General features: G+C 40.4%; 1 protein-coding gene across 2 annotated transcripts in view; it reads right to left on the minus strand.

The window, feature by feature from the left end:
- Positions 1–19,781, minus strand: part of DHRS11 (dehydrogenase/reductase 11) — a 554,518-nt gene that overhangs the window by 201,299 nt on the left and 333,438 nt on the right. The window contains exons 5-7 of one of the 2 annotated variants that reach the window (XM_078679784.1): positions 16,179–16,271; positions 13,329–13,394; positions 1,530–7,249 (exon numbers count right to left, since the gene is read on the minus strand). The exons of the other annotated variant lie outside the window; for it this stretch is intronic. Of the exons in view, the coding sequence (XP_078535910.1) occupies positions 7,208–7,249; positions 13,329–13,394; positions 16,179–16,271 (201 nt within the window). The 3' untranslated portion in view covers positions 1,530–7,207. Of the gene's footprint in view, positions 1–1,529; positions 7,250–13,328; positions 13,395–16,178; positions 16,272–19,781 lie in introns of those variants that run through there. 2 annotated transcript variants of the gene reach the window in all.

Below are 19,781 nucleotides of genomic sequence, written 5' to 3' on the forward strand. Positions count from 1 at the left end.
CAGCCAGGCCGTGGAACGCCCTCCCGGAAGAGCTTTCTGGTCAGGCGTCTCATTCGCTCTTCCACAAAACATTAAAAACCTGGCTCTTTTCACATATTCCAGTATGAGCATGTTGTCTAGTTCGCTCCTCCCTTGAAGTTTACATTAGCGCCTTGATGCCCTTGGGCTTAGTTTGCGCTGTATAAATCCAATACTTACTTACTTACTAAGCTGGCAACAATCAGCATTACCCATGGCTTTATCCTGATAACAAATAATGTTTGATTGTGTAACCTAAAATAATTCACCTCAGATCAACTTTTTTTAACATCTTAAAATAACATCATACCGACCTCATACAAACCAGACAAGTACCATATCAAGTGAACACTATATAAACAATCAAGGTAATAATCTAAGATGAAAACATACATTAAGTATTGCAAAGATTTTTGGGGTCTGCAGACTATGCTCAGTATCACAACATGACCTCCAACCTGATCTATCAGGCATGGGTATCTGCAGAGAACCACAATGACAGAATAAGAAATTAAGTACTTCAGTGCAACCAACACTGGAAAAAACAATGGAAAAAACCCTCGAGTGTGAGAGGCGGACGCAAAGAGGATTCTGTTACTGTACTGACTTTTGTTTTCCTACTTTTGGAATGCATGAAACAAGTAGCCCCTCGCAATTTAAGAAATCGCAAAATTTGCTATTTCTTAAATTGCGATTGCATTTAAGGAATCGCAATTTGCGATTCCTTAAATGCCATGCAAGAAAGTAAAAAGATTTGCGATTTTGAAATTAAGAATCACAATTTACCATGACATGTGAGGTGATGGTAAATAGCGATTTTTTTGAAAAAAGCATCAAAGTGCATTTTTCAAAGTCCCATGTTACGCACACACATGCCCCTGGGGCTTGTGTGTGCGTAACATGGGTGCACATATCAATTTCAGGGGTGCAACAGAGTGTCCTTTGGACACCCCTGCACCCATGAAATCGCATTCTCCATTTGCGTATCGCTAATTGCGATAGACCCATAGGAATGAATGGGGAGGGATTCCTTAATTGCGACTCGCTATTTGGGAGTTGCAATTAAGGAATGTTTAGAAATCGCAAATTTTTCAGCGATTTCTACATGCATAGGCATTTGCGAATTCTTAATTGCGATTCCTTAAAATTCGCAATTAAGAAATCGCAAATGACTACAACGATGCATGTGCCTGATAGTGAAGACCCACCAAAACACAGTTTTCAGAACACAACAAAATAGATTGGAAACTGCCTTCCTAGTTCTACAACAAAAATGAAAACAATATAGGTCAAACATGTTTGCATATACAGTGGATATTTTCAGGATCCGGACGCCATAAAAATACAACTGTGAGAAATTTCCCCTCATCTGTGTAAACTGTGCTCACATTAGGCAAGACTGCTTGGTCAATGTGTTGTGTATTGATAGCTATAATAATAAATATGCTTATATGTTTCACACAAAGCAACAAAGAAGAAATAAAAGAGACCAATAAGAAAAGCATCACTCATTTACTTTACTAGCCTTTTATTATTACAGAACACAATTAGACAACTATTCGTAAATCACGCATTTCACTTGGTTTAAGACAATTCTTCAATATTAAAAGTGTTAACAGGCAAATCCACCAAGTCGATTCAAAGTGCAAATCAATGTAGAAAAGTGCAAAATGGGGATAAAAGGACAATCAAACATCTTTTCTTTAATTTTCATAGCATTGCAGAGAGAAATTTTAACGGACATCGAAGGAGATTCTACAAGTTTTACTGTTTTAGACAATCTCTCTGGAGGGAGTAAATACAAGGGGGAAGCCTCTGACGAACACGGCATGAACATTCTCGTTTTAGAGCTAAACATGGTATGCATACCAATTACATATTTTTGAAAAATTAACAAACTGATTAAAAAAAAACAAGGAAGTGGCAATTACATCAAAAGGAGACCGGATAGGAAAGAACACATATGATTCTGAGAAAATTTACTTTATTCTTCACTGGCCCACGATGTAGAACTCTAACCAAATGTAGGATATTATTCATGATTTCCAAACGTGTTAGATGAATATTCTTGTTGAATCTACATTTCAGAAATCAACATCTTAGAATTGCTATCTAGTTTGGAATTTCGTCCTATTCTTGCAGGGTGACAGCTAGCAATGTGAATACAATATTTAGCCCTTACATTGAAATCTGTAATAGGCCACCACAATTTAAAGAGGGAAAATCATTTCTGTCCTCCTTTTGAAAAAAGGTCAATAGAGTTATACGATGATACAGTGATGTACATATTGAGATGGGATATCAGAGGGATACACATTTGCTAAAATGGGTGCAAATGTAGAAAATGAATGAGCAGCTCGAAATCCACACATGCAGTGGGCCACTACCCCTTAATAACACACTTGAAATGTAAGTAACATTTTAGACTAGGGAACAAAAACAAGAGCAAAAAATATAACAGAGAAGGTGACCATAAAGCTACGCTATAAATAATTACACTAAATACACGTCATATAAATGAAACAGATTGTACATCTAAAAGACGTGGACAACAGACATGCTTGTATGTAAAAAGGTTTTACACAACAAACTTCCACCTACTGAACCACCACATTACAATGATGCCTACAATTCCAGAAACCTGTGTGGACAATGACTAAAATTCATTTTGCCTTATCTATAAAATGCATTAGCCCTTTTGTACCATCTAGACACTGCTGCAATTGGGAGACACCCGCTCTCCAAAGCCAGCAGTATATGATAGATATGTGATCTACATTGAGATTTCAAAGTGATCAACATTGATTAATGCCTGGAGCCTGTGTCACGCTGGAGAATGTTAAACCTACTCAGTCCAAACTGTTAGAAACAACACATCAGAAGATGTGTACTACCAAGTCATGATGGTCTGTGTCAGTAAAAGATGGGGGCTACAGACCGAGTGTACTAAACTACTACTAACAATCTACTTTTCCTTAGTCTACCAGACATTCTGTTAAATTTTCAATGCAAAACAACAGGCCACCAAAAATAGATCACCAAGAGAAATGTGATAGCAGAACATAGTTCAGGATTCAGGTAAGAGAGAACTGCTCAACAATATCAACATCGACTCTAACGTGTTTATTCTGGGTGTAATGATTACAGGGGCCATGTGATCTAACACACAGTGGCCTCTGTATTCCAGATATACTAAGGAGCATCAAGACTGCTAGTCATCGTTTCATTTGGCATAAACCCACTCACACTTCCATTTCAAAACCTAAGCTACTAACAAGCACATGGAAATCGCATAATGCGCCATTTATTCTAGTCTACTTTTATTGAATCTGTTGATCATGGCCATCTTTTCATTATGATACTCTTTCAGATTCAATATTATCCTAATGTTTTAAATCATGGTATCAGAACATCTTCACTGCATGGAAGATTCAAACCAGATGCTCCCACAGCCCTTCCATTCCTGTATCTTATGCCTGCTATACATTGCTCATCCCAGAACAATGCTGCCACCTCACTGTGGTACAACAAATGATATGTGTAAAGGAATTACATCATTCTTACGTCGACGGCCTGTGGGACTGCAGTCAGTGCTTCGTTCTCGAGTGAGGAAGAGATATAAGGAGGCTAATAACCTTTATTATTACTAGGAACAGGACCATCACAATCTGATGAACCTGCACACGTGTTAAAATGGTAGACTACAGTTTAGGAATAGTAGCCCTTAAAGAAGGCTGAAACCCAGGTGCAAAGTGGCTTTTCTGTTAGATTATACTTTATTGGCAGTTAGAAATCTGCAGACAAACTGTCAGGCAATGTAACTTTGAGATGGCAAGCTATTACTGTATTCCTAACTTCACATTTCTATAGTTATATTTTTGTAGGTCCTTCCTGTGTCTCTTTTTCGAGACTGCTAAAATATATACAGTCAATTCCTGTTACTTTCAATTCACAGGGACCAAGGGCAGCAGGTGTCCAAGTCCCATCTCCCTGAAGGAGTGAGGTATAACTCTGAGGCGAATGTCTGGCACTGGTACTGACAGGGTGAGAGGGGGATGTCCAGATCTAGTGAAAAAACAGACCTATGTTACAGCTACTGTGAGGTCAATTTGATGTTGTAATGATTTCAAAAGGATTCTGTAAAGATGGAGTAGTTAGGAGAGACGTCTACCTGCGTCTTGAATGGCGTTCAGGGCTGGTTTAGGAGTTAAGCTGCTCCTTTTCACTTTTCATCCTTCCTGATGACTGATCTTATCTTTGCGGCACTATAAAGGCCTTGTGTGGATGACTTCTGTTTTAGCATGGATAGACCAGGACTCAAGACATTTTAAGAGAGTCTAGGCAGAAGCTCTGGCAACATTTGATTTGTGGATTTGTATAGCGCATGAATCACCCCCGAAGGGGTATCTCAGCGCTCGCGGACCCACAAAAGGAAGCTGTCACATAGAGGCGAGTCTAGTATCAAGCAGTTTTCAAAGCCTTCCTAAACTTCAAATTCCACCATAAATTAAAAGCAGAGAATGGCACACATAATCTGTACATTTTCAGTGCACCAAAGTGCCCCTACAGTCTTTTCAGTGCCTCGCCCCAGCAGCAGACACCTCAGGACTGTGCCTGGAGGTAAGAAGGCATCTGGCACGGAGAGAGCTGCTCTGAGCTCGGTATCTTTGTCAACATAAGGACCAATTTCTTCATAAAATGCCGTCAAAAAAGAGTGCACATCATGGGCTTAATTGTAAGACATTTGTTGAAAGGAAGAAACGAATGCAAGAAAAAGGAAAACACGTGCATTAGAGCTGGAGAGACTTAGGAATCGCTTTATGCCTCCTGAGGTAATACATTTGAATTTTTACTCGAAAGCCCCCGGCCAGTCCTACAGGTCCAGATCGGAGACAGGTGAGAATGTACCAGACCAAACAAACTGAGCAATGGAGCAATGGAGAAAGATGGCAGAGCTAAAACAGACATATGGCGGCATGAGTTTTCTTTCATTTGATTCACACGGCCCATGCATTAATCTAAGGAGTGACAACACCTGTGAAGCAGTAGACAACCGTACCCAATGCGCAGTTATTGTCCTAATCCACGGTAACTATCTACAATCACGAGGAGAAATCGCAACCTCTGGTTTCCCTTTACATACTGTTCTAGACTAATAACTTACAAAGCTGTAAAATGACTGGTCTTATTGATTTATGGATATAAAAACATTCATATATACCACAACACTTCGCAAAACCGAATCTAAAATGATACTTGTAGGCATCATTTACTGGTTAATAAGTACTGACAGTGCCATGGTTGCAAATCCATGCATGTGCTCAGTGTATACAAAGGCAGTGCTACTGAGGAATTTTAATCTAAATTTACCCGAGAGCGTAAGCGACATTTTAGCAGTTTGTGATATAAAATTTATGTTTATAAGTTTCAACATGGGTCATATATATTCGACCTTTTCATGTTCTCCTATGACACGAACTCGGTGAATGCTTCTCCTAAAGATACATTGAAAATCTGCTGGAAGGAGGTAATTGGATGCATGCTGCAGTAAAACACAATGGCAGAGCTCAGGAGGTGGAAGACGATTAGCCGTGTTAATGTTGGGCTAAACACGAATTGCAGGCAGCCTTCTGATCTGCATACAGCTTTGCCAGTTCTCTGCTAACATGACCTATAATAGCCTTGCTAAATCCCACCCTGGCACTCTCGGAATGCCAAGCGCAGCAGGGTTTTATTACTGCGCAATATGCATACAAATAACTGTGCAGAAAGTAGACAAATAACGGAGACCACCAACCACGTCACCGCCGGGGTTTGATTGTGTTTTTTGTGTAATAAAAGGTCAGTGAGCATAACAAATGCTCACGCAACTTAATTCCTTCCCAAATCTGGCAGCTTTCAATCTGTCCTAACTATGTCCCCCAGACCGACAAAATGTGTGCTTAGTAGTTCATAGCTCAATGACGCGGTAATCAGCACCGAATAAAAAGTCACACAAACATCTGTAAATAACTGAAACACAGATTCAAAAATATTCAAAAGACGTGCCCAACCATGGCGTCATATTGTGAGTCGAATCAATAGGTGGGTGAAAAGGAATGCCATTTATGTAAATAATTCTCCACGAAAAAGCAGCCATTCGTAATAATCACTTGAAATTTAGAAGTTAAACAGGAGACAGAAAAGCTATCACATTATCACATTTTTAATCAAACCGTGCTCTCTACCAAAATATCCATGCCATGTTTGCTACCTTCTGCTTGCAGCAGCTCTTTGTTAAGGTGTGGTAGTAACGTTGGGGGGTTTTATGCATCCATCCACATACATGGCCGCCAGTTGGATCAGGTGAAAGTCTTTGTCACACCACTGAAAGTTGGCCTCCAAGTGTTATTTTTAGGTTAAGACACAGCCTAGTGCTACAAAAACCATGGCAACTCACAACTGAACTGCTTCACCAAAGGGGGAGGGAGGGTTGTCAGTGCTACAACATACATATCTTTGCAAACTCTTTTGTGTCAATTATTTTAATTTCAGTGAAAGGAATAACCATCCACCCTCCACAAACAAAAACTGTTGGTTGTCCCTTTTAAGGTCCAGAAGCTTGAATTAAAACACAGATTTAAACATGTAATTTCAGACAATCTGAAACTAATGGGATTCTGAAGTAAAAAAAAAATCTGAATATATTGACTATATTAAAATCGTGTGGAATAAAAGAACGGTTTTACATTCTTGACTTATAGGCATTCTTGTGCTTGCGGGACAGAGACCGCCATGAGGAATAGTTGTGACCTTTTAGTAGATGGTAATACATCTAAAAGGAAACAAAAAACTGTGTCATCTGGTCCAGTAAAACAGGTATGAACCATCATACTAAATTACTCAGTGACATGTGCCTTTAGAGGCTTTAGAAACACCAAACAAAAATATATTAAATAATGACCATAAAAAGGAGGTAAAAGTCCAGTGTTGCAAATATTTGTTCCAGTGCTGTTCTTAAATTACTGTTTTAGTATTAAACCACTTTTGGGGTAACTATGGTAACTTTCTGTCAGACGAGACGGTAGAGAGAGAAAGCAAATTCTCAACCATGATCCTTCAAACTCGGTTAAAATCTTCATCGCACAGCAGATGATCCTGTACTGCTGGATTTCCTTGTTTTTTGCACCCCTTTCGTCCACTTTTTGTGCTATGATATCTGTTCCGTGGGCCTCATTTGGATATCTCCAATCTGCGAATAAATTTGAAAATAGTGTAAAAATTACAAAATCAAACGTTTTAACACACAAAGATTAGATGTAGAGAATAATACACGCAAAAATACTAAAAGTCAAAGTTCTGAATACATTGATTGTTTTATGATCCAAATTAGTTACTGATTTCTTTTTAAACTGCATAACCAGGAAAAAACTGTATCCCGTCACTTCGACACCAGATACCATCTCTATATATTGAGATTTGCCCCTCAGTTGCATCCCTACTTATCAGGCTGGCACTCAAGAGAGCTTCTGGCAGAAGACAGCGCTAGAATCGATCCCTCCTTCTGTCTCCAAAGTTCTTTTTCGCAGAGAATGCCACTAAAGGGTGCCACGGAGCGGCAGGAGATATACAGCACATCTGCCATGTGAAGAGATGCACCAGCCAGATTCAAAAGTAATTTAACTGTAACTCTATACCTCAGTTGATGATGTAGTACTTAAAGCAATAAAGAACAATATCTGAAGACATTTTCCCCTCTGGTAAAAACATAGGGGCATATTTACGTCTTCTAGCGCATCTCTGCAAATCAGCAGGGATGCGCCAGAACAGATGCATCACGTAATCCCCCCCTTGCGCCACCACAGATGCGTCGCATTTACAATGCGCCGCACCATGGTGCAAGGAGGGGCAGATGCGTGACGCAACCTGAGGCGCACGGGCGGTGCATTGCTGGAGTCGCGTCGCAAGCGCCACGCAACTCCTGCAATGCACAGGGGCCGCCCATACTCAACATGATGCCTCACTCCTTACGCCTGCTTCAAGCAGGCATAAGGATTTGACGCAGCAGCGTCGTAAAACTGACTCAGTGAAATCTTGTAGATTTCACTGCGTCAGTTTTACGTGGCTTTCCTGCGATGGAACGGCCTGCCTGCGACAGAACGCCCACATGAAACCTGACGCAAGTTACATGTGGCGCAGGGCTTTACAACGTGACGCATCTGCCTAGATGCGTCACGTTATAAATAAGTCGCAACGTGGTGCATGGTTTATGCCGCCGCTGCGTCACAAAAATGACGCAACGGCGTCGTAAAAGTGTCGCAAGGGGCTTGTAAATCTGTCCTATACTGTTAATTCAAAATTATTAAATGTAATTAGAAATATAAGGAACTCTACATTTTATACCTTAACACAAAACTTTTTCAAAATACCAGAGATGATTGTTTGACATTTATCTCCTCAAAATAGACGAATTCAATTGGTCAAGAGTCAGACTAATAGCAGCCATGTGGTTTCATTCCGATTCATTAACTTTCATCTTTTTATGCACCTTCTTATATTGAAGTTGGTGGAGGAAAAGGGGTGTGGCTAATCACACTTTAGAATGTCAGTGCCTTCCTGAGCAGTACAAGCAGATCCAACATGCTTACTCCAGGGCAATACAATTCTTAGTGGACTTCACTGAAATACATAACAAATTAGATTTAATGCCGCAGAGAATGATGCCCTATGAGAACAAGCTGGTCAATGCCGAAACGTCCCTGAAAGTAAGGAGAAGAAAATCATGTTTGACTGAGTGAAAGATGGAGCAGGTTTTGAGATGATCTAAGAGAGAAAAATTGCCATGTTTCAGAACTACGTCCAAGCCTCTATTACTCTTTTTTTTTTAAGAGAACCAGGTGAAGCTGTTGGAAAATGTATCCTGTTAAAACACCATCAGAGTCCTGGGATGTCCCTGTAATATCCTGTAACAAGAGATTGTTGCTAACTTTGAGGGTTGTACACCTAGTAGTCTGAACAGCAATGTGGATATCAATGAGGAGAGTCAAGAAACGCGATACAAACACGGTGACAAATCCAATGACCATTGGTTGATGATGATATGAGAGGGACAGTCTTAAAAGCAGCAAGAAAAGAGTAGTTCATTAAGGTTTTTGAGATCTTCTGTTTCCAGACCTTTGCCCCACAACCATTGCATGGAGACAAAAGATGCAGGATCTGGAAGAGGCAGTAAAAAGTGGAGTTTAGGCTTCGGTCCTCTTCACAATTACAGGTGACAGTGGTTGAAAAATCTAAATGTTTGCTCCAGTGGAGACCGCAGCAGCTTTTGTGAACTGCTTGAGGTACTCGCTCAGTGTAAGATAAGAACTGTAACTTGAGAAGCTAAAATCTTCATAATAATGTACAGATCAATAAACAACCAGTGACGATTAAGTGTAGCATTCTATGCCAGAGAAGGAGGATCTTTTCCTTTTACTCATTGGTAGGATTTGAGAGCACCAAGAAAAACGGGGAGGCCAGACTCCTCTATCTTATAGAAGGGCTTTCGAACACTGGATGTCAACCTTCCTGGGATATCTCTCAGTTAGCCTTATCTATTTTAGAGTCCTCTATGCCTGTTCAATGGTGTTCAGTGAGTGGAGTCCCTCTTCACAGTAACATAATAACCTTATCGAGTTAGATAAGGTCATTCTTTGACTGGATGCCTCCTCACCCTCCCAGAGGTCCTCGGGGGTGCGTGCATGCAGAGGATGTACCTTCTAAATGAGTGGGAGAAAGTTCCAGAATGAGGAAATCGACCCTCACAAGGGTATAGATAGCAGACAGCCAGTAGTGAACCTCTCCTTACATAAAATTGAGTTCTCTATTGGTACCAATTCTAACCTTGTTACCTAAAGATATCTGCTGGATTCCCACACACAATGGACATGAACTGACATGAACTGACCAGATCAAAATCCCACAAACCATACAGTTGGGCCACCAAAATGAAATCACTATATGTATTGCATGAATCTCATCTTTAGCAGCATGCATTAGAAAGTAAGAGATACTTAAAGAAACTAGTTATTCAATCAAAATTCAAAGGGAATCAAAGCAATGTCCCTGTAGGACCAGGAAAGAGTAAAAATACAGTAAATGCCAAAAAAGAGTGGTGCATCGAGAGAAGCCCTTTTCTATGACCTAGCAACATGTAGTAAAAAACGAAGTAGCTGGTCTTGTTGTTCCTCATCCATAACACCCACCCAGGCATTCCTTCATTAATCGCATCACATGATTCAACTATATGGCAAAAGAAGAACTCGTATAATGCCTGTCCAATTACATTTTTTTTTAAATATATTCATCTGTACTGTCCCAAGGGCCTATAACTATAAAAATGTTTACCACTTTCAACACAATTAATGTATCCGATGAAGAGAGATGAACAGATTTTCCAATGAAGCTTTTTCACAAGAATTCCCGAAAAAAATAGATTTTGTTAGTTTATATTACATTTGGAAAATAGAAATAGTCTTTTTCTGGCATGACTTTGTGGCAACCTCCAGTCCTGATAATCTCTGACTCACATGCTCTTTCCTTTTCAGTCACAGTTCTCAATTGCACAGTGTAAATTGTGAATAACCCACTTTTCTGTGTTAAGGATGCTTTATGAACAAGTCACTTACCTTCTGTAATGCCTTATCTGGTAGAGACTCTAGCGCATATTCCTTACCTTAGAATTATCCCTGGGTGACAGACTGGGCCCAGATTTTTTTTTATAAGCAGTACACATGCGCACCAGTAGGTGTTGTTGTTTGGCGTAGCGTCAGCCGCACCAAAAGAGACGTGCACAGTGTCTATATGGGTGCCACCCCACCATGCTGATGTCAATTTCTTTTAGTGACTTTCCACACCAGGAGCAGGGAGCCACAATGAACACTTACCACTGGTGAGTGGAATTTGGGCCCTGAAAATGAAGGAGCATTGTACCAGAAATTCCGTTCAAAGAGCGGGGAGGATCGGTGGGTTGGTAAGAAGCTGCTATTAGATAGAGTCTGACCACATAAGGCATTACCGAAGGTTAGTAGCTTGTTTATCTGATAGATACTTGTAGCTGCAGATTCCTTACCTTAAAAAAGATAATCAAGGAATGCCTCTTCGGAAGCACCTCCATCAAGACACTCGTCTTGACAGCCACGGAGGGCAGCTGAAGGTACAGGGCCTCGGCAACCATACTCACCATCACAATAAATGAGGCTCTCTCCAAAGTCACGGTAGGAGGAGATACCAAGCTAGTATTTGGGGAGTTGTCCTTTCCACTGGCATCTGCCAAATCCTCACACCAGGTGTTCTTGGTGAGATCTGGGGACAGGTATTCTTTAGGGTCCAGTGGCCCCTCCCATTCTTCCCCAAGTCCTAGTCCAAAGGAATAAGGTAAAGGCTCCGTCTGGTTACTACAGTCAGCATCGGACAACGCTCACCCGGATTCATTATGGAGTTGGGGGATCACAACGGGGGTAGCTCAACCACGAATCCAGGCCTCGAGTGTCAACTCTCCATCATCAGATGACTTTGATGGATGGGATGAAGTTGAAAACCTCTTCCACTTCTTGTTCTCTTTATTTTTGTTTGACTTACCTGAATGTCCGGACGACTTTGAGTGCAACAACAAGTGTTTGGCGTGGCTCGGTAATCAATCTCAGAACCTTTCTCTCTACTGAGATTGAGACCATTATGGCACTGCATGTCAAGAGGAATGGGTCTTGGGGTGCATGGAGCGACAATTGTTATGTTATGTTATGTTATGGCCATACTTTTAGAGCGCACGGCTACCCCAAGGGGTGTCCCGGCGCTTTGGCAAAAGAGACCTGAAACCTGAAAACACAAAGGAGCAATACCACAGTCATAGTGATTACGCGGAAAAGAGCATGGTCTTCAGCTCTTTCCTAAAAGCCAAAAGACTCTTAGCTTTGCGAAGGGAAAGAGGAAGCTCATTCCAAAAGCGAGCTGCCACAAATTGGAAGGACCGTCCCCCCATCCGAACTCGTTTGGCAGTAGGAACCTCCAGCTCCAGACAATTGGCACAGGTCTTGGAGTCATGGTTGCTCTCGAGGCATCAGAGGCAGATGAGGTGTGTATCCTTCACTGATATGCTCCCACCCTACCTCAAGCGCCTTGAGACCCTCTGGGTGAGTAGCGCGCTATACAAATTCCTGAACTTGAACTTATATATGCGGCAGCAGGCACCACAGGGCTTAAAATCGGTCTTTGTAGCGTACTTCCCTGGCACACCAGGAGACAATGTCTCAAACAAATCTTTGCCAAAAGGTTGAAAAAATATCAGTCAAAAATGACTGTGGGTAGCCTGATCTGTGTGGAATAGCACAGAACGAAAAGAACTGACGTTAGAGCACTGGGGTGTCACCTATATTAGTACCATGCATGTCACTTCTGGCGCAGACGATGCATGCGGAGCCTAAAGACCCTACCTACTGGTGCACAGAGGTACAGCTCACTAAATTTCCAGATCCAGTCTGGCCCCAGGGGATGATTCCAAGATAAAGAATCTGCAGCTAGAAGTCTCTATCAGATAACAAAATATGTACAATTCAAGGGAACAACATCTGAGCTAATAAATTAACAATACTATGTGATTCATCATCCTACCAAACATTTGTAAGTTTGTTAATAATACAAATCAAAAATGTTATTAAAACAAATAATGAAAACATACTAGCTTTTCTTGTATGTGAGTGGCTGCTTTTGCCGCCTATTAGAAAAGTTGCCATGTCAAGAGGGTTACTGCATTTTACTATAGTTATGTTAATTTAACTTATAGTGCACACGAATCCCCCTGGGAGGGGTATCTCGGCGCAGACATCTTGAGAGCAGAGAAAAATATGGACCGCTTCACAAATTTGCATGTCCTCCTTGAGCAGGGCCATGCTAATCTCCTCCGAAGTAAACAACACACTTATTTCCATAGCAACAAGCAGTAGTTATACAAGAGGAACAGTGAACCATTTTGGAAGCGATGCGCGTCAAAGCATGTTACACTCTATCAATTCAGAAGCACACTTCAATATAATTATATATCATGCTAATTCAATAGTTTTCCCACTGTAGTGCTACTATGCGAAAACTATAAATATGTCCTTTTCTTTTGCTAGCATTACATACTTTCTAGTTGAGGGACTAGTCCATATCGTTCAGTCCTCTGCCATTGAAAACTATTTCAGATAAAAGGTTTGTTAAGTATAAATGAAGCCTGGTAACAGAGTCTGAGAAAAATGGGTATGAGCCCTCAAACATAGCCAGTATCTGCATATTGTATTGGAACTGCTACTTGCCTGTACATGAGGAGGGGCGCGTAGTACGTAAATCACCGAACTGGCTATATCTTCAGCTTTCAAACACTGCAATATAGTGGAAGAGGAATATAAGTATAAATTAACTGGCATTAGCCAGGCAAGAACATTCACCACATAAGTTAACTAACTCAAAGTCCAAACATTTAATTTGAAAGACATTAATATCATAAAAAAAAGGTACATCAATTTAGCTCCCATCTAGATGGCTAGCCACAGTAGTGTAAAAATATCATGTTAACAAGCATATTGTGATCGCTAAATTAATTTCACTTTGCACAGATGCTTGGCAAGCGTACATGGTTGAGAATATGATAGTAATTATTAGCATATGTTATGCATATATTCTTAGAATATAGTTTTTATTCATGTGTTGAGGGTACCAACCCCCGGCATAACAGTGACTGTGGCAATATGGTTGAAATACTTAGTATAGCGATATCGATAGTATGACTGTGTCCACCTTTGGCATAATGCAGGCCCCGGCATAATGGCAGAATCCGTAGCTTTCTATGGTCATCTATGTCATAACAGTATCCATAGCTATCAAAATCCTGGCCTTGGCATATTAGTGCTAATTCTTCTTTTTCTTTCAACAACTCTTTTTATTGAAGTGATTAAGCACAGTACACCAATGACAGTAGCTCTCATTATACCAGGTTGTAATACATAACTTTCCACTAGAGGAGTTCCATATATTCGGTCCGTAAACCCTGGCACTTGCCAACTGCAGCTCTATCACTATGTCAGGACCTTCTGTATTGTCGTTTTCAAACCAATTATGTCGGATATAATCTAGTCACAGGCACGCACAAACTAGTGCTAGTTCTTGAATGCTATGGACATGCTTGGGATGATAATGCTTGTCCGCAATACAGTGGTGGTGGAAACCCATCTATAATGGGCATCCCTAGCATGTGATGGTGATACACAGGCATATAAGGCATACTCTGTCTACATGTACTGTGTAAGGGAATCATCAGCACAGATAATGGCCAAACTTCAGGTCTTCAGTTTTGCTAATGGTTTTCTGATTGGCTCCATTCCACCCCACCCCAAATGATTGACATTACCAATTTTTTTGTTAACCCAGTGCCTGATGTAGAAACATGCCACAGGACAAAATCTCCTTCCTGTGCATTGATTATTTGATGGGCAACCGACAAGCGGGACAAAGTTTTCCCTTTAACAAAGGCATGTATGTACCAAAGGAAACTAGTGGCCTTGTTTAGAGGATTTTCAGCCAATCTAGAAATGTCCCTGTTCTACTTATAATCGAGGAACCATCATGTTTCTGCTGACAAAGCCTCCACTGGCACCCCTGGTGGAAACCTTTGACTATATATAAAACTGATATTGGGCCAACTGTCAAAGTACATCTGACCATCTGCCCTAAATAGGTCATTTTTTCTGTGTAGGACTACCATGAAAAGTATGGAGATCATGACAAGGAAAAAAAAAATAGGACCTCCACACGCTGTGAAAAACTCCTAAAGTGTCAGGGGCATTTAGGGCCTGATTTATATGTTAGCGGAGAGGGATCTCTGTTGCAACGGCAATGGAGTTCCCTCTCCGCAAAAAAGTGGTCCGGCCACCCAATTAAATATGATCACGGCAGTGACTTCTCCGTTTCCTCTGTAGCCAAATTCTGTTAGGGAGTAAGGGCCGTCAGAGAATTGGCTTTATGCCCCTCCACCCAATTAGGATAGGCAGATATTTAACTTTTTTTTTACTGTCCGTCGTGACCAGGCAAACCCTAGCAGTGAGAAAAATAAATAATGCCCCCACCTCCCGAAGGGGCATTCTCTTTTTTATTTTCATAAATAAAATCCCATTTTGGGATTTTCTTTTTGAACATAAAAAAAGAAAACAGTTTAGTGCAGATTCCGTCAACCGTTGAAAGCACTGACAGGAATAGCCGTGAAGGCCGTTCCTGGCAATGCGTCATAAAAGACTGCCAGCTGGGCAGTCATTTATAAATCTGGTGGGCAGTACCCTCACCAGGGAGACAGAGTAATGTACTCCGTCGCCCTGGTGGAACAATAGACCCCCGCCGGAATATAAATTGGGCCCTTGGTTTTTTTAGATTTCCAAAAACAAACTCACACTGTTCATGCACATTGAGGATATCACTGGCGCAACACAACTTCAGTGCATTCAGAGAAGCCATTGTGATGGGGGCTGTAGTGAAGAAGCAGATCTCCGCCTATCTGGTGAAGAATTCTAACTATAGTGAGTTATAATCTGCCAGTGCCACAGAGTACATCCTCCAACGTCCTGGTAGAACGGAAAACAGGCCCCATAGGTTAAACGAGGCCCTAAATTAATCGAGAAATTATTGCTGGCTCTGCAAATCTCATCTCTTTCATTAATGGAGATATAAGAGAGTAGATCTGAAAATGCTATGCATATACATATAGGATATCTGTAGTCACAGCGCAACAATCCTAATGGAAATATAGCCACAGTATGTCCCTACTATATCGCAGGAAAAGAGTACTGCATCCTATACATCGCATGTAACCGCTAATTGGTATGGTAAGTGTAGGTTATTGTGAAATTAAGAATAAAATACATATTTACCTATAAGATGTAGTGAATGCAGTACTTTTGTAGGTCAATATTATAGATCTCAATACAGATTATACAACACATCCAAAAATATCACCTTCTGTGTCTCTGATTTGAGAAGTTGTGGGATAAAAATTCAGGTCCACTCATGGTATTAAGTAATGTAACAGAGGTGCACAGGTTTTCCGCACTCTGTTGCCGCTTACAGTTTTGTTCATTTAAATTCACTATACTAACAAAACATATTGCTTATGTTCCTACCCTTATGCTTTCATATGTAGCTGCTGCCTTTTCTGGATCATTATCGTGAAGTTTAAAAGCAAATTCCGTCTCTACCAGTCCTGGGGATATACTCTGTAAAACAAAAGAACAAACATCGAATAAGATCTGCAACTCCTCATGGGCTTGATTGTAAACAGTTTTGTCCAGAGGTACTACATACCATCAATGGTAAAAGGTTTAATATATGGTGCAAACTGATGTGCACATTTCTTAATCAGATAAACTGCTGTTGAGGCAAAAGATGAACGAAATACAGCTCACAACACCACACCACAATAACACAACAAAAAGAAATGAACACAACAGTAATAAAACATCGATCCACATACCAACACAAAACATCACAACAAAATACACCAACAAACTGCATAGCAACACCACAACAGCAACACAATACACAAACATAAAACACTATAAGAAAACAATAGCACAACAGCACAATACCATTTGACTTTTACTGAGCCAGTTGTAGTTGAATTTGTGCTGCATTTCGATGTTGTGGTGTGTGATTGGGTTGTAGTGTGAATGTTTTGTTTTCGGTTGAGGTTCTTCTGTTTTACTTTTTTATTATATTGTCCCTCTGTTGTGATGCTGTATACTTTGTGTTATGGTATTGTTGTCTTTTGTATATTTATCTACATCAACAAGTAGTACATCATGCAAGAAATCGTTTTCCCGTTATGCTTTTCTTACAGGATGCTAGCGCTAAGACACCTCAGCATTCACGTGCTTTCGAAGCTGTTTTACTTACATACTACTTTACCAGAAAAATGGCGCACATTTCATTATTCCGAAGTCAAACAAAGAACTGCCAAAGATGCTAAAATCATGCCTTGAAAACATTTACAAAGTTCATAGTGTGATCTGGGAAAGAATGTGAAGCCTTAGTGACTGCTAGTGAACACGTGGATTTACGACCTCAATTAGTGGTACATTTTTTAAGGAGACATGGAGGGCCGCGAGTAAAAGTTGTATACACTGTACTCTGTGGCTACTTTAAATTAATGAAACCTATTCTACATGTTCTGAACCACTGATTATCTCAAATAGTACTGTTTTGTACTGAATACTCTGTTAGCTGGTTTACTTCTTTAAATTGTCTCCTCAAATAGAAACTATCAGAATTTCCAACCAACGGAGAAATGTTGATCTGCAAATTTAATTTCGATAAATCGTTTAATTTATTTGTGACTGGGCATTAAATATATTGAAACAAATCCTCTGTTATATTTTTGTAGAGAACACAGGCGCTTTCTTGATGTCCAACTTGGTTTTTTATTTTTTATGGTTTTAATTAACACAGCAATAAACAATTACTTATATACTGAAAAGATTTTGAAAAAATGTCTTTTTATATTTGCTATGAGATTATGTCAGTGCCTTCATGCAGAAATTTGCTTTAGTGAATATGAAGGCAGTCAATGTACCATCACACCTACGCAAGGGAAACTCCACTGTCGTAAATTAGTTTACGTACTGTATTTGAATTTTAATATGCTTGAGTTTTCTAGACCTGCCTAGAATTTCTGATTGAGAGCATTTACATTCTGGTAATGCATAATCATGCTTGCATCATAATGGCACACCGATTGATCTGCACACATGCATATCCTCACCACTTTGCTTATTAGGTCTCGGCGCTGTCTCGAAGAGACATGTTGTATATACTTTGTGAGCTTCAACTCGCCCCTAGGCTTCCCATTTGCTGGCTTCGTCTTCACTCTCCTATTCTTTCTACCCATTTGTCCATGACATGCTTGCATCATGCCTCTTCTTGTGTTCCGCCCTACACAAGAGAAAGGACCAATTACTCCTATCCATCCCCTGCTCTTATTTTAAGAAATGTTTTCGGAACTCTTTTTCTTTGTGGAGGAGCACTTCACATGACCGGTCATGTTTACACTGGCTCCAACCTACGTTAAACAGGCCTGTAATTTGGTTCTTATCTCGTCACATTCGAGGTGAATTGAAAGACCGAGATCAAATGTCCGATGCTGGTTTCCGAGAGAACCTTTTCTTTCTCTGACTTTCAAAGTTATTGCTTAAATGTTAGTGTCACTGGTTCTCGGGTGAATGGCTGCTTAGTTAACATTCTTCAAGCAGTCTGGAAATCTCCTCCTGCCTCCCATCTCATTTAAACTTGTCAATGTTTTTGTGGATTGCTTTGTTCCTGGGTTACAAACGTCTGGGAGATTTCAGTTTCTGTGCATTAGAGAGAAGAAGTTCAGACTTGCTAACTTGAAAAGCAAACTTGAATAGTTATTAATAGCAGATCACCACCTTTATTTTCTATTGATTTGAGGCATTGGTATCACTATATTAACCCCACCCCACCTCGCAGCTAGAAGCAGAGCTTTGATGGATTTATACAGAAGTGCATGGTGAGTAGTGAAATTCCAAACTGGGCTACTTGGTGAGGTGGGCTAATCCCAATGTGTTTACCGCATAATCTGTTAGTTCACAGCTGAGATATGCACATGATGCTGTTCCATTGATTCTATTTAATATTAAGTGGTTTGGGTTTGTTGTTTTATAAAATCACGAACTTAGCGCCGACCTAGAGAGAAGCCACCTTGCTACAAATAAGCCCCTTCGCTGGCCAAGGCTCCCTTTCCTAATAGCAAACAGCACCTTTTCTACCTGTCCAACTAAGTGACATGATGCCTCCCATCATTGTTTGAACCCCTACCCTCTTCCTTACTTCTTTACCTCTTCTCCATCCCCCTACCACCTCTTGTAGTTGTTCTCTCCAGGCAGCTTCCTCGTCTCTCCAACACCTACATGTTACTTTGCATACACTGCCAAGCATATGGATCTGCTTTTTGTACAGACCGCTTCGTTTTTTCAAAATATTTTTTAACAGATGCGCAGAGCAGAGGGCATCTGTGTTGATGAGATGTTGCCGATAAGCTATCTCTGCTGGAGGATCGGGGAGAGACAGGCTGTTTGTCCAAGAACAGAGGCCATGATGTATAATGCTTCCATGATTTATGATCCAGAACGAGAAACAAGCTAACCTCCACTTTCTTTGTCAAGCAATCTGTGACAAATGCCAGACGATACTTCTTAATATTTATTTATTCATTGGGACTTTTTTGATTTATGAAAAACCGTTCCCTTACGTTTTATAAAAAGAGAACTGTCCCAGGACAGTTGTTTCCGATCGTTTCAATACTTCAGCTAAATTGTCATTCAAGGAGTCTCCTGTGCTGTGAAACCAAAGCCGGGCATTTAGCTAAACAAGCCTTCCTGCCAGGGTGTCTGCTTGAATGAAAGAAATGCATATGTGTGCACCGAGTTAATCTGCAAATGTAAAGGGTAGTCTGCAAATGTAAGGGATGCTTGGGAGTCGATACTGGCTTAAATTGATCAAATCACTTGAAGCTTTGTGATGAAAATTACAGTTTTTTGGAGTGTTAGTGCAAAGAGTTAATGTGCTTTTAATAATTTTATTTACATAGCTCTTACTACTCCTGAGGTGTTGAAGGGACAGTTATATAAGAAAATTGCTTTACGTACAGTCTTTATATTACTAAAAGCTATATTTTGGAAGCAGCATTTTACCAAAACCTTAATGTGCTT

The sequence above is a fragment of the Lissotriton helveticus genome, chromosome 3_1 (assembly GCF_964261635.1).
Source record: "Lissotriton helveticus chromosome 3_1, aLisHel1.1, whole genome shotgun sequence".
In the NCBI taxonomy this organism is placed as follows: domain Eukaryota; kingdom Metazoa; phylum Chordata; class Amphibia; order Caudata; family Salamandridae; genus Lissotriton; species Lissotriton helveticus.